Consider the following 16,381-nt stretch of genomic DNA (forward strand, 5'->3'; position numbering starts at 1 on the left):
CAATTATTATTCCGAAGCTGTGCCAGGAAATGTGGATATATTTGTCCTCAATAGAGTTAGGAGTTCCTTAGTGACTTTTTTATCTTGAAGAGGTATGAAGAATTGACATGTAAAGCAATTGAAAGTCCCATGCCCTCTCTCCGAGATCTCTCTGCTCAGTTGTCCCTTTTTGCTCCAGGCGTGCCAGGCAGAGTGCGCCATGTTGCCACCTATTATGAGGCTTCAGCAGAGCAGCACTTCTTGCCCTCAGCTACTAACCCACTTTAATAGCATCGGGTATAAAGTTCCATATACGAACTTCCGTAGGTCATTTCTGTCAGACTTGGTTATAGTTGGATTAATGGCTTTTTTTTTTTTTCTCTAAATACGTATTCGGGAATGTCACTGAGTCTTTAGTGAGATCTGTGGATTTGATAGTGTCTCCCTGCAGGCATCATTTTTACTGCCCAGCAGCCCCAAGGCTTATCATTCTGGACCAGTCTTCACCTATGTGTTAGCTCCTTCTGGGGGAAGATGGAGGCTCCAGATACTCTCTAGACAGTGAGCAGTATTTCTCGTTATTACTGCGTGGAAAGAAGTGCTTTGAGGAGGAAAGAATAGGCTTCCTAGATCGTGACTTGTGCTTTCTTCCCTTCTTGCTGTATTTGTGTTTCTGGAGCCATCTCATCGACTCCCGTGGCTTTAATAGTCATCCACACACGTATCAGAGATTGCAGAATAAAATCTAAATCTTTGGCCTCCCCTTTTCTCCTAAAATGTAGATTCATGTTTCCATCTGTCTGTTTTACACTTTCACTCAAGATCCTATACCTTAAATTCACCACAAAGCGTAGTGGTTAAATAAATGGTTATTAGCTCTGGAGACAAACAACCTAGATTCAAATTTCCCGCCTCCCTTTACCCAGTTCATTTTTACCATACACAAAATTGTTTTTATGAGGTATAAATCAAACTATTAAATCTTCTACCTAAAACTGTCCAGTGTTTTCCTAAAATAAAATCCAGATTCTTCACCAACTTGTCTCTGCTTTCCTGTTCTACTTCAGTCTCATTCCCCCAGCTCGTTCTGCTCTAGCCATCCTGGCCTTCTGTTTCTATACATTCTGGGTTTCCCCCTCTGCATAGAATGTTCTGCTACCACATCTTTGTGTAGCTGTCTCCTTCTGTCATGGGATTCAGAGAAGGTTTTCCTGATCGTTCAGTCTAAAGCAGCCCTCTGAGTTTGTCCCTGTGACCAGCTTGGATTTTGGACCAGCTGTTGCCATGTTGTCAGTCACTGCCTGTTTGGAGAGGTTCGTGCCCGTCCTCTTGGCCACGTCCCTCGGGGTGGCAGGAGTGCCTCAGCCCCTGCTACAGGCTGAGGTGCCCATGCTAGATGTAAAGTGGTCCTTCCTGTGCTAGGAGTCACTGAGTAGCCAGGCTATGGGTCAGCTTTTGGGCTCTTCCGAGAGCCTCAGTGTCCCTGCTTCTGTTCATTGTTCCCATATAGAGTTCTCTATCACTGCACTGAAGTGTTAGATAGGACTGAGTCTGCAAAAGAGATCAGTGAGGCTAGAAAAAGTTCCTCCTGTTTGATAACTGCAACAACTACTGTGGTATTCCATATGCTGCCCGGAATGTCATCTCCCACTTTGTTTCCACGTGCTTCTGCTGATGTGTTGGCCATGCTGAAAATTGAAATTGAGTTACCCGACATTCCAGAAGACAAGAACATGACTTTCAAATGGAGAGGCAGACTCTTGTTTGTGCGTCATAGAACCAAGGACATGGAGCAGAAAGCTGCAGCTGAAGTGTCCCGATTGAGGGACCCACAGTATGATTTAGAGCAAGTAAAGAAACCTGAATGGCTTATCATGATAGGTGTTTGCACTCGTGTTGGTTGTGTATCCATTGCAAATGCAGGAGATTTGGGTGGTTATTACTGCCCTTGCTGTGTGGTTCACACTATGATGCATCTGTGGCAGGATGACGAAGGGGCCTGCACCTCTCAACCTTGAAGTTTCCCTGTATTAGTTCACCAGTCACAATATAGTGATTGCGTTAGAGACCTGGACTCAAGTCATAGACTTCTTTCAGTCTTCATGTCACCCCAGAAGCAGTATTTGAGAACAAGCCTTCTGTACTTCAAGCTAGTTGATATGAAATATTTTAAGAATTGCTAATAATGTATTTGCAAACATTAATGTGAATTAAGTTGAATTTAATGTTGAATGCTTTCAAGCATTCACCTAATAAAGCCACTATTAAACATTAAAGAAAGAGAGGGAGAGAAAGGAAGAAAGAGACAAGGAGAGAAAGAGAGAAATAAAGAATGAGAAAAGGAAGCAAGCAAGCAAGCAGCCATCTGCTTTTGCACCTTCTCCTTCCTTACTTAACCGTGGTAGTAAATTAATGGCACAGTGAAGCAGTGTAGCAGGTGGTTCTGATCTCAGGCTCTGGAGCCAGAGTCACTAGCACTGAACTCTGGCTCTGCTCACTAACTCTGTGATTTGGGGGATGATATTTAACCTTCTTGTATCTCAGTTTTTATCTTCTGTGAAATGGGTCCATAGGTTGTAGGGAGGTTTAAATGAATTAAAACTTGAAATGTACTTATAACAGAGCCCACAGTTAATGCACAACCAATATTATAGTAGTATTGTCTTCTTAGCCCTTATCCCTGTCTGAAATTACCTTGTTCGTTTAATTGTGTGACCTGTTGTTCTGTCCCTTTCATTCTAAACTCGAAGCTCCATGAGGGTAAGGACCTTGCTAGCTATCTCCAGGAGCTGAAAGACTTGTTGAATTACTAAATGAATAGATAAATAACATTCGATAAATTGCTCAACCTTTTGAAGCCATCACTTTCTTTATGTAAAATGTGGAAATGTATTATTTTGAGGATTAAAGGAAATAATTTTTTGTTCTTGGCATAACACGTAGCACAAAGAACTGGTAGAGGTGTGTCTGAATAATTATATCCATTATCCATCCCACACAAAAGATTGTTTATCCTCTTGCCTTGTTCCTATCCTCCTTAATGGCTTTACTGCTCATCTGGTTGTCTAAGATAAAGACCTCAGTCTTCCTATGTTTCTCCACCCCTTCTCCTCATCCCACACCTAATTGTTCAGTAGATTCTGTCCTACCTGTGAAATGCCCCTGTAATCCATCTTCTTGTTCCCACTAGTTCAGATCCACTTAGATGATTTTGTGCATAGCCAGTGTCAACAACCTTCCAACTGCTTGCTCTTCTTTTCTTCTCCCAACCCTCGATCATCTGCTTTTCTTGTTGCCTCAATTCTAGAATATAAATTTGATGCTCTCTCTCCTGATTGATAACCTTTGGTGATTCTTCATTGCTCACAAATTAAAGCCCAGATTTCTTAGTATAGTATGCGAGCCTCTTTACTAATATGACATCAGCTTAGCCTTCTTAACTGCTCTCCAGCCTTCCCCTTCTTGCACTCTGCTTTAGTCCTGCTGAATATCTCCCTTGGCCCAGATTTGCCCAGGTTCTGTTATCACATGTACCTTTGCTCATGTCCTTCCTTTTGCTTTCCCTGGTCCTCCCCATTAGTCTCTCTGTTTTTATTCTGCCTGGTAAATTCCTACCCGTCCTTTGAAATTGAGCACAGTTGTCAGTTTATCTATGAGGCTCTCCAAGATTTCCCACTGTCCTTACATCAAATTGTTTTAAGGATTACATTGGATACTGACCAGTTCCATGACTGTCATGCTCCGTTAATCTACCAGCTCCTTGAAACTAAGACATATTTTTAAAAATGCACAGTGTGGATCTATGTAAAGTGTATGTGTATTTTCCCTCTGGGCCTGGCAGAAGGAAGGGGTCCTTACACCCTAATACTCCATACTACTGCTTGGAGGGAACTGACCAGGGAGTTAAGATCTTGAGCTTTCTTGAAGCTTAAAATATTTAGGGCTTAAGACGACAGGAAGTCAGAGATTCCTGGCATTCTCCAAATGAGGAGAGCAGAGGGATTTCCTGAAGTCTTCCTAAATTGTCCTAGAAATTGAGAGTTAGAAAAAGGAAGGAGGAGGCAGTGTCAGGGCTTGCCTGGCTCTAGGACAAGGTTTCTGGTCGGAGGCTCCTTGCTTGAACCAGGTTTTCCGGCCCTTGTCTGTTTCCGTGCTGACCCTGAGCTGTGGCTCATCCTGATTCACACGTCTGCTCTTCCTAAACTGCCTCTCAAGATGTGCCAGTTCTGCTCCGACCACGCCAGGCTTCCAGCTTCCTCGGCAACACCTCTGGTCTTGCTGGCCTTCCTTGGCTGTTCTCTCTTCTTGACCTTTTCTGGCCTTTTTTGTTTCTCACGATTCTGCTCTGACGAACACCATGATTCCTGGTATTTGACCCTAGCCTGATCTGTTGACTGATTCTGCTGTGCCCTTTGGTTTTCCCAGAAGGGGAACTTGTAGACTGTCAGGGGAGCCTGATGTTACCCTGGGGCCAGACTGTGACAGCCCGTGTGCTCGGGCCCCTCAGCCGCCGGAGGGGCCCTTCTCTGGATATTCAGCTAATTGGGGGTGGACAGTCACTGCAGTTTTCTGTCAGCTTGTCTTTGTTGTATTGATAAGATATTTTAGGAGCCTGTAGTTCATGCTGATGACTAAGCGGTAAGGTTGTCAGAAAGATTATGAACTGCTTGAGAGCAAGGGTAATGTCTTCTACTCCTTTAGTTTTCCTTCCTCATAGCCCTCAGCATACATTAGTTCTCAGTAACTGTCATCTGAGTAATAATTACAGAGTGGCTGAATCAGTCTTCTGTTTTATTTTGTTACATATTGTTCCTTATGCCGAGAGAGAAGAGAGAGAGAGAGAGCAAGATTTAACTATAGTGAAAAATGTATAGATACTATTAGTTCAGAGAGTTTTAAGTACGCTTTTTTCTACCCAGCAATAGTTGAACTCTTTTGTACTATTGAGATGTTGTTGTTAAAGTTAATGTATTTTGGGAAAAGGTGTAAATCCTTTATTCCTCTTAGAACTATACAAAGATATGAAATAGCATGTCTCAAGGTTTTCTCCTCTCTCCTTCCGTGAAAGATTCGGATTGCCATTGATCCTCATGTCAACTTCAAGACTGATGTTTTAGACTAGAAAATTAGGGTGTTTCTACATAGAAATTGAAATAAAATATATTTATCAAATAGAATGGAATTTATTCCACAGTAAAGAGTAGTTCGTCTTCATAGGCAGTGAATATAGATGTGGGCTGGCCCTTTTTAGAGACTTACCACAGATAAGAATCTGTTCCTCTTCAATCTACATATGCTGCCCAGCACTTGTTGTTTCTATTAAAAATTTCTAGGTATCTCAGTAAGACTTTTCACCACAATTTTGAACTACAAATGCATCGTTAGTTTAAATAAGATTAACATACACACAAAATTTTCTTTAAAATTGTGTTAATGATATGAGCTATTATTGTTAAACTCTGCTCTCTATTTGAAAGCTTGCAAATCAGACTCTACCTTAATTTTTTAAACAGTGCTTTTGGGAGGTGGAAGGAGGAGGAATGTCTGCAAGGGCCTTAATTATTTTGTCTAGTTCCACTGTCCATGTGATTTTTGTCTTTAGAGGAAAATTGTGGCCTTTTTTTGTTCTTGCAAATATTGGATCATTCTGTTTTATAGTAAAATTAAGATGCAACATAACATAGCTTGTGTTTTTTATTCCTTACTATTAGACCTTGAGATAAGTAAGTGCCTATTGATGTTTAGGTCCTAAAATTTTGCATTTAAAATTTCGCTCATTTCACATAAGTAGCTTTGTTTCCTTGTAGTTGAAAATACCTGCTGATTGTGCACGAGGTAGATGGGATGATCATGTCTGCCGTTTGCACCTAGCACAATTAAAGATGGAGCTTATAGTTTATGCTCCAGATTTCGTATTCTTATCTCTGGTTACACTAGTCACCCTCTGCTGGCATTTGCCAGGGTGATCTGTCTGTGCTATAGTTTCTTGCAAGATCACTTTGATAAATGATTTTTGGAAATTTGAAAATACTCTGGACCTTATGTCTAGAAATAATGGGTGTTTGAGAAACATTAATTGACTTTGTACATACATATCTGTATGTCTTCCTACATCTTGTTTTCTTTTTTCCTATCCATGCTCTGTTAGCAAATATATATATTAATAAGTATTACAACTGTGCTAGTCCCTTGACTGTGTATACAGACTTGGTATGCAGTGGACAGGCTTACATTTTGGACTATGTCATAGTATAAATGGTGCTGACATTACTTAAGAAGGGATCTCACGTTCAGGCATCTCATATGGCTTCATATATAGTACATGGACTCAGACAGACTTGAATTTAAATCTTCTTCCTGATGCTTTTCTTTATAACCTAGAACAAGAGACAACCTTTTTAAGCTTCTTGTTTCTCATCTTTAAAATAAGAACAACAGATCTTCATAAATTGGATGTAATGATTAAGTAAGTGACCAAGCACATAGCAATGCACTTGACACAAGTAAACTTTTAGTAAATGGCGGCGGCGGCTGCTGCTGTCATTGTCAATAATAGTCACTTACACTGCTGTTGAAGACTTATCTGTTACACTTACTTTTGGTAATTTCCATCCCTGAAGTTCACTTTCCTTTTTATTTGGATGTTGGGCCAAGGAATAGAAACATGTCTTGAGTCTTCATGGGGGAAGGTTTTTTCCTGTTCTAAGTATACCTCATGTTATTTAATATACTTTAATGACTCAACTAGTGTGACCAGGATTGGCCATAGGCAATACTTTTTTTTTTTTTTTAACAAATTCTCTAGGAATGTAGCATTTTCATTACCAAGTGTTACATTTTAAACAGAGAACACTCTCTTGAGGAAACACTGCCAAGTCGTGGGGCTCAGCAGTGGATGGAAGTGTACAGGCCATTTCCCAAAGCTTCCCTCATAGTTTTATGGCAGAGCACTCTCCCCCATCCTCCCGACACACACCCAGGGATGAGATAGACGTGGGTAACACACAGCGACTTACTGGAAGCGGGTGAGAGAAGGGCCCTTACCACCAGACACAGGTTTGAGCTCCCGACAGTCCTGGTCCTCCCTGTCCTCTCTTCCTAAATCATGCCCGTACCCATCCTGTGCACACATGCACACAGCAGAGCTCAGCACTGGGATCTCTCTTTTTCCTTCCTACTCCTGTCAAAACTCAGGTCCCGAAGAGCTCATATTACAGACTCCTCACTTAAGTTTTGTGTAATCAAAAAGAGGAGTTTGCAGACTTAAGGAGCCTCTAACTCACAGATTATGCTTTAGGAGAAAACACTTAGGAAAGGGAAAGGAACAGTGGAAGGTTTTTTTCCTCTGAAACTCTCTACCTCTCCCTCGTGTTTAAAATGAAGATATTGTCCTAGTATCTCTGAAAATCAGGGAATGAGAAGATACTCAACTACAGTTTTATAGCCAGGCAACTCTAATAAAATTTACTCTGTGAATGGGTCATTTTTTCTTAGGCAAGTTTAACAGTTCTTTTAAAAAAAAATTGTTGAGACTCACTTAAGTTTACTTGGTTTACCCACATACCAAGTGTTACTTTAGTGTAGGTAATCCTCACTTTGCATGATTATATAGAACCATAAAAATGACCATTCATCCTAAAGCCATGCAAAGCAATCTTAATCATCAATGAGAAAAATCAAATTTTTCGATAAACTTGAATAATTTTTTGTCAAAACTCTGTCAGTGACTCTTACTGTCATTTATAAATGTATATGAAGACAAAAAAATAGTAAAGCTGGTATTTATTTAGTGCTTTAATATTTATGTAGTACAATTTAAGACATTAGAAACATTGAGAAGTGAAATGTTTTCTTTCTTTATAGAAAACTTACGGAGAATAGTCTGAACAGCAGTGCCTGCCTTCTTATCATCTAGCTTATGATACGCAGGTAGCAGACTCTCTAACGCTTTGATGAATTGTGGTTGGTACTCCTTAGTTTGCATCAGCTTTAACATTTTATCCTTTTGTGCTTTCAGTGTCATGAAATAGCTCTACGTCGCTTTAATGTGAAGTTTTTTTGCCAGCCTGTCACTTCCTCTAGACATCTTTATCCTTTTCATCACAACCACTTCTCTCATTTATGTCAAGAAGTTTGCCTTTCCCAAGTTCCTCCGGCGTACCTAGGGTTTCTCGAATACTAGCAGTTTGAGCATCCCCACAGTCAGCTATTCTTTTCTAACTAAATTTGCATTAGATTCTTATTTTACTAGTAGCGTTAGTCAGCTTTTCCATTCTTTGTTGCACCTCGTGTTTGTTGGCCAAGTCCGTCGTTTGATTATCCACTTTCATAAAATGTCGTGTGGCAGCACGACTCCATGTATTGCTGTCTTGTGTGTGAACTGAGTAACAGGTGCACAGGGACTCATTCGTCACTTTCAGGCTCTGAAAGAAGTGACCTGCCTGGTCACTGATTGTGGTGCATGCTTGTTATTTTTTTAGTGCGTTGTGACCTGAGAGGCTAGCAGTGAAGTTTTTACTTTATGCGGCTACTCACAGTCAACATAATGTGGTGAATCTGAACCACGTTGTTAAGTGACTGGTGCTATACAGCTAAACTGTGGCAGCTGAAATTTGTGCATATAGGAGCCATTTACATCAAGGACCTCAGTACTGAAAACCTGCCAGACAGGCCAGATCACAAAAGCTGGTCCAGATCCAAAGATTGCTTTCACTTTGCTTCACTCTTACTTCAGGTCCTAAGGAAGGAAAAGATTTTAGAATCAAAGGTACGTGGGAAGCAGATGGGCTTGCTTCCCCAGCGCCCCTCTTGTTCCCCAAGAAGATGCTTCTGAAGTTTGCTGGTCTCAGCAACCCACTGCGCTGGCTGCATGAATCCCTTTTGTTGGGGATACCATTGAGAACTAGAGAGGCGAGGCCATGAACGTTTTCACAACTAGTTGATGGTTGCATGGCACTAGAGGTTAGTCCTTCTGACACTTGGTTCTGACATTTATTCTTTTACCACATTTGCTTTCTTACCCCCTTCAAACACATCCTGTTCCTCCTGGATAATGGGCGATGACAAAATGTGGTCTTGGGAACTTTTCATTGTTAAAGACACCCTTACCCTTTTTATAATACCTCAGAGGCCCAACCAGTAGGACTTTCATTTCTCTTACGTCTAGTAGGGACAGGAAGACTCTTGTACCTCTGTCACTTTTGGACAGGGGAGCCCTCAGCCAGAATGTATCCATCAGTTAACATTGCAAGATGAAAAACCCTTTAAGCTTCTCCTACGTTCTAGCAGAACACACTTCCAATATCACGTGCAGCCCCCAAACTGCTTTATGATGTTTTCTCTAACATAATGAAGCCTTTGGCCATCACTGCTGCTTTAAAAATCAAAGCCTTTTGGTCTCTAATGGAAATTTGCTCAGGAGAAGGAAGTATGGTAAGTGATGTTAGAAATCCCTCCAGCTTGCCTTGACATTGACTCATGTAATGTTATGAACTCTGGAAATATCTGGAATTAGCGTGGGTAAGAGAGAATTAAAACTCAAAGTTAAATAAACTCTTATCCTCCTTGTTTTCTTCCATGGGAGTGTAGCATCGGGTATGCCTTCGTAACTGTTACTTCTATGTGATCAAGTAAATTGTCCCTTGCCAGATGTATATAGGTATCTAGTGTAAGCAAAACATCCCTGATACCTACGTCCAAAGTCTCATGTGTGTGTTTTCTCTTGCTAAGGTGAAAGTGGAGAGTTCTGTTTTGGGTGGAGCAATGTAGAACAGCAAGCCTGCGGTTAATGTGGCCTTCTCTGTTGCTCTTCCTGGTGTCAGTGAAAAAAGAAAATAAGCGGTCAAACAAATGTGTGAAACACGTAGTTTAGTAATTTAGTGACTCGTAATACTCCTATGTTAAAGGGGCCCAAGGGCCTTTGGCTTACCTTGTGGTGGTAGCTCTGTCTTGGTGTAAGACGTTGATGTATCTTAAAGAAAGCAACATTTTTTCGAGAAATATTTAATGAGAAACTACTGTGTACCAAAAAGGAGCTAGCAGTAAATGTAAGACGTTCAACTCCCTGCTTTCCTGGAGCTTATACTCCAATAGGGAAGGGAGAGACAGAAAACAAACTACATGGATTGATTAATTGATCAGTTCCTTGCTTTCACTGTATATTTCTTCTAGTTTGCCCACTGGCACAGGCCCCTTAATAGCATGGTAAAAAGGTCTGACCATTCGAAGTATTATAGACTTGCAAAGTATTGGAATGGAGCTTTGGGGAATTGAGGGCAGTGACCTCTTAGAAAACAGCCAGCTCCATCAGTGACTCCTGCTTGCATGTCCCTCTGCTGTGTGCTTCGTTGCTGGCCATCGTTGCTAGTTCTTATGGCACTTCAGCTTTATTTCTGAAGTAACACAAAAAAATACACTTAGGTTATCATTTTAACTTCAACTCAGAACAATTTGTTAACTTACTTCTTTTAAAATCATAATAATAAAAATGGGACAAATGTAGCATCATAAAATGACATTATGTTTGCAATTCCAGGCTAAAACCTAGAATAAAAAGCTGCTAATATTTGGATGAAACATTCCTTCTTTATCATTACTTCTTACGTAGGCTTCTGAGCTCCCAAGGACATCCTTTGGTAACAGCTAACTTACTATGTAGCAACATTATTTGATTTGAAATTCTGTGATTTTTTTTTTCATCTGAGGATAGCTTTATTATAAAAATTGCACTTAAGGAAAAACAAATTTTATCTTGCTAAGCAAATTTAAGGCTGTCACTTTTGCTCTTTTCATTAAATAAACATGCTGTACAGTTTTTCCATTTAAAAATGTGTTAGTTGTTTGATTATGCCGGAGTACTTAGAGTCAAGAACACACAAATAATTTTGCTGAATGAACTTGAAGATCTTTGTCCACTTTTTAAAATTCTCTTGCAGAAACTACCACTCTGTCAAATACTACATTTACAAACAAAAACATTTTTCTTTGGTGAAGAAAGAAAAGCTCCCATCATTCATTTAACCAGATACTCGTGGTAGTGAACTTTGTCTTTAGAAGAAGGAGGCTTGTTACTGTGGCTGCTTTTGTTTTGGTTATACCTGTTGGGTTTGCGTTATGTTTTAGAGGTTGAAAGGGAGTATGCTCTTTCTGGGAGTTCAGTTAATTGCAGTGAGTTTATCGATATTTGGTAATGTGTCTTTCAAGGCCCTTTCTAATCCTGAAATTCTATGAATCTATATTCACCTTTCCCCTGCTTTTTTCCCCAAGTGATAAGACAAGCAGGTATCGTGTCAGGGGGAGCTGGAGAGTGAATTGGGCTACCATTTAGGAGGAGGTGTTGGGTACTGAGTGGGAGACAGAACATACAGTGGGTAACTCTAAGAATTGCAGTTAACTGTTGGTTCCTTCTCCTTTTTGTTTGTTGTTTCTTTTTTTAAATAGTGCTACTGGCTCCTTCTCCTATTTATTTATTTTTTAATATTTAGTGCATTTTCTTAATTGTAATTATTTTTGTAATTAGGGAAGAAAGAAAGGAAAATAAAAATCCATAGATAAAAACAATGTTTAGAAGTCACTTCTCAAGTACCTTGCTCCAAAAAGGTAATGTGTGAATTCTTCAAGATTGGCCTATATTTAAGTCATCAAAAAGATGATTAAGTAAAGTCTTTTTAAAAGAACTTTTGTGGAGAGAAGTTATTTTTCATGGAGTTAGAATGTAAGGCTTATGTTTACTGACTCATAAGAAGCAGTTTCCTGAAAGGTGGAATTTTCCTTGGTGGTCAGATAGAATTTAAGGTAGATATTTTATGTCCCTTGGAGCTGAGACAGTCTTATTGATCATTGTATCATCAGTTCCAAATATACGACCAGCCATACTAGGTGCTCAAAAATTATATTCTGAGCAGAACCCAGTACCCATTCTTAAGGGAATAATGAAAACAAGATAACCCCCAAGTGAAAGGAGTGAATTTTTGATGTATTCTTTTTCATTTACTCTTCAAAATGTTCCTTTTCAGAAAATGTAAAAATGTTTCTATGTGTAATTTATTGGAACCACAAGCACTGATTTTGTATCTCAGAGTTGGAAGAAATGAAATTGATTTCCCACACAGTTGTAAAATGCCAAAAATACGTAGAGCTAAAATGAATTAAAGCCTGGTGTTCAGAAAGGCCAAGTTAAAAACTTCAGATCAAGGGTGGCTGTGATTGAAATGGTCCAAATAAGTATTTAAAGCCACTCCTGCTGGAACTGCTAAGATTTCTGAATTTCAAATTGGCATTTTATGTTTGACAAGGTGACATTGTATAAGAAATGTATTGTAAAACACTGCTGTATGATAGGAAAATGATTGAATGTAAATATTTCAAGATGTGGACCACTGTTCAAATGTTATCATAAATCTTTGCCATTGTTTTAGGGTATAACTCTTCCTGCATATATGAGCTGAGTTGATAGAGCTAGCTCTTGGAAGGGAAATCATCAGTGAGCCTCTGCCTCACTGCTACCACTAGTGTGACTTGGTCACAAAACTAGTAGGCCTATGCCGTTACTATCATATGCTCATTGTTACATGAATGGGAAAACCCTCCTTTGAAGCTACTACATCTGATATTACTCTTATCCTGCTCATTATGTGGTCTGAAGTGTCACTGTTTTGTGATATTAGAATGGGCAGAGACAATTTGTACTCTTAAACTTTGAAAAGGAAAGAAAAAAGCTTGAACTATAAGGTTAACTATCCATCCATTCCTTGCAGGTTTGGAAGGTTCACAGTAGCTGCCCTTCAGTCCAAAGTCGAACAGTATGAACGTGAAACCAATCGCCTCAAGAAGGCCCTGGAACGAAGTGATAAGTATATAGAGGAACTGGAATCTCAAATTACACAGCTAAAAAATTCAAGTGACGAGAAGGAAGCTATGAATTCCATTTGCCAGAGGGCACTTTCTACAGATGGCAAGGTGAGCAAAGACAGTGAGGAAGATATGGCATCCAAGAATCAAGGTGATGGTGCCAGAAAGCAGCTTGGCTCATCCACCTCAAGTTCTCAGCTGGCAAAACCTTCTAGCAGTTCCGCTAGGCAGGAAAGCATCAGCAAAACAGAACCAAATTGTTCTAAGAACAAAGACCTATATCAAAAGCAGGTGGAAGTAATGTTAGATGTGACAGATACAAGTATGGATACTTACTTGGAAAGAGAATGGGGTAATAAGCCTGGTGATTGTGTCCCCTTCAAAGGTGAAGAACTCTATGATCTTCCAGCTCCCTGTACACCTTTGTCCCTTAGTTGCCTCCAGCTCAGCACACCAGAAAATAGAGAGAGCTCTGTGGTCAAAGCAGGAGGGTCCAAAAAGCACTCAAACCATCTCAGAAAATTAGTGTTTGATGATTTTTGTGATTCTCCAAATGTTTGTAATAAAGATTCTTCAGAAGATGATAGAAGTGAAAATGAAAAGAAATCAGAATGTTTTACTTCCCCAAAGACGGGGTTTTGGGATTGTTGTTCCACCAGTTATGCCCCCACCTTGGACTTTGACAGCTCGGAGGGGAACACGATAGCAAATTCTGTTGGAGAAATTTCTTCAAAATTGAGTGAGAAATCAGGCTCATGTTTATCCAAGAGGTTGAATTCCATCCGCTCTTTTGAAATGAATAGGACAAGAACATCCAGTGAAGCATCAATGGACGCAGCTTACCTTGATAAAATCTCGGAGTTGGATTCAATGATGTCAGAGTCAGACAACAGCAAGAGCCCTTGTAATAACGGTTTTAAGTCATTGGACTTGGATGGGTTATCAAAGTCATCTGAAGGCAATGAATTCCTTGAGGAACAAGATAAGTTGGACGAAAGAACTAAGCCAAACCTTTCCAAAGGTTCTATAACTACTGATCAGTTAGAAAATGGAAATGAATGGAAACCCAACTCTTTTTTCCTCCTCTCTCCATCTGACCAAGAAATGAATGAAGATTTTTCACTCCATCCCAGTTCTAACCCAGGAACCAATGAAATCAAACCCCCAAGCTGTTTGTTTCAGACTGAGTTCTCCCAGGGTATTTTGCTAAGCAGTTCCCACCGGCTGTTTGAAGATCAAAGGTTTGGGTCATCTTTGTTTAAGATGTCCTCAGAGATGCATGGGCTTCATAACCACCTTCAGTCTCCTTGGTCTACTTCTTTCATGCCTGAAAAGAGGAATAAAAATGTGAATCAATCCACAAAAAGAAAAATCCAGACCAGCCTTTCTAATGCCAGCCCATCGAAAGCAACTAAAAGTTGACTCATTAGTAAGGTGTCATTTATGTTTTTGTCCTGAAAGGAATATAAGGTTTTAAAATTACTTATTTCCCCTCATAAAAGCTCTAGACAATTTTGAACTGATAATCTTTAGTCAGATATCAGGTCAAAATGGTGGATTAGCCTATACCCAAGATACTTCTGTTCATTTTGAAGAGTTTAGTCTTTTTCATTTTTGACCAGAAAAGGTAGGGAGAGGGTTTCTTTTTAATGAATATTATATGTGTCTGGTTTGGGTATATTTCGTTTTCTTGAATCTTGATTTAACTATTCACATGCAATGGCCTATTAATAAGTCTCAGTTGTTTTCAGAACTTGGATTTCTTAAATAAAACTTTTGATGTTGTCTGCATACTGCTTATAAGACACTTGAGTTCTTTAAAGCTTCTCCCAGGGTGGAAATTATTTTGCCTGCTTCTTTTTATTTATGTTTAGTGATGGCCTAACTTTTATTCAAGGCTGTGGTGGAGAAACAGCACTCAAACTTTAGTCCAATGTTCATTTACTTTTTTTTTTTTTTAGGTTTTACGTACATGTTTGCATTTTTAACATTGTGTTTTGTCCAGTTTTTGTGAAAATGTGTTGCTAGTATGAAAGAATACATTTTCTATATGAAAAAATTTGTTTAATGTCAGGTAGCTTTCATTGTTCGTCTTTTTGTGTGTGTTGAAAATCAGAAATTGAGTCTACTTGAGTAAGAAATCACAGAACAGTTGGCTTTGGAGGAGCCTAAACTTGGTAGCATCATTGTTTCAGATATACAGGTGCAAAAGTTCTTGATCCACTTATGTCCCCAGGGAGGTTTTTATGGAGTGGTGAAGTTCTTGTTTGCATGTTACTGTTCTTTGTGGAAACTGTGTGCATGGTAGCATCCTTGCTCGCACTGTCTTCCTTACTTAAGAAAAAGAAGTTTCAGTTCACTAATAGAATATTTTTTAATGTAGGACAATTTTTTTTTTTCCGTGAAGTGTTAAGGGGATGAGAATAGGTGAGCTAAGCACAATTTTTAATTTAGGCTCTGAAAAGGTATACTATTCTAAACATGTTTGGTATGCCTGCATAGGCCTTGAAAATGGCTTGTATGCTAATGACTTGTTTATCTAATGTGCACTGAGCATTTTACATTAATACTGTACTGTTTTACATTAATACTGCATGCTTTTCTATGTGAATTGAATAAAGGATGTCATAAGCACTGTAATCCTTGATGTTGTCTCAGATGTTGAATAAGCCTATAAAGACCAGTAACACTTAACCATTTTAAATTGCTCTTTGAATTTAAGGGTTTGCAAACTCTGGCCCATGGACCAAATCTGGCCTTTATCTGTCTTTGTGAAAGGCCTGTGAACCAAAAAATGGTTTGTACATTTTAATGAGTTTTAAAAATCCAAAGAATATTTCATAGCACAGGAAAATGATCTGAAATTCAAATTTCAGTGTTTCTAATTAAAGTCTTATTAGAACACAGCTCCATTTATTTCTTTATATTTGATCTGTGGCTGCTTTTGTACTGCAGTGGCAGAGTTGAATAGTTGTGACAGAGACCTTCTGGCCCACAAAGCCTGCGATATTTACTGTTTGGACTTTCACAGAAAAATTGGTTGACCTCTGTTACAATAACTCAGGATTCAATGAAACCATAGAAGTATAAAAAATCACTTATGATTTGGAGAATCATGACTTCTACTTTTAGAAGTAATAAGAGCCTACCCCCCAAAAAAACTAATAGAAAGCATAATTTTTGCTGTCATATTTTTATCCAATAAACATTTGTGCATGATTTCATCTTTTCTGATAATGTTTAAGCTAATGGATATGTTCAGATATATTGCAGTTTAAATATCTTTGACAGTGTGGTTATACATTTGAAATTCTACTAAATGCAGAAATTAAAGATTTTCTGAATAAATTTGGGGGTAAACCTCACTCTAATTCTGTCTCTAACTCTTCTTTACCAGGAATGTGTCAGTTTTTAATCCAAATACAAACTGACACTGTGCCGTGGAAATGCAGAGTGTGTAACCTGACTTACTAATGCCTACCTAGGGTGAGGGTATCTCTGTTGGACTGGGGTGTATCCCAGCTGCTTCAGAAACCCTGCTCCATCCTCTCCA

At 39.2% G+C, this 16,381-nt stretch overlaps 1 protein-coding gene and 1 pseudogene across 4 annotated transcripts in view; both read left to right on the forward strand.

The window, feature by feature from the left end:
• The window catches only part of OBI1 (ORC ubiquitin ligase 1), a 39,856-nt gene extending 24,388 nt beyond the window's left edge, over positions 1–15,468 (forward strand). For all 4 annotated transcript variants that reach the window (XM_010996676.3, XM_064493050.1, XM_031466166.2 and 1 more), the window contains one exon: positions 12,735–15,468. In XM_010996676.3, the coding sequence (XP_010994978.1) occupies positions 12,735–14,250 (1,516 nt within the window). In that variant the 3' untranslated portion in view covers positions 14,251–15,468. The remainder of the gene's footprint in view (positions 1–12,734) is intronic.
• Positions 1,264–2,106, forward strand: LOC105103155 (cytochrome b-c1 complex subunit Rieske, mitochondrial-like; annotated as a pseudogene).
• Positions 15,469–16,381: the final 913 nt, after the last annotated feature.

The sequence above is a fragment of the Camelus dromedarius genome, chromosome 13, assembly GCF_036321535.1.
Source record: "Camelus dromedarius isolate mCamDro1 chromosome 13, mCamDro1.pat, whole genome shotgun sequence".
Taxonomy (NCBI): Eukaryota; Metazoa; Chordata; class Mammalia; order Artiodactyla; family Camelidae; genus Camelus; species Camelus dromedarius.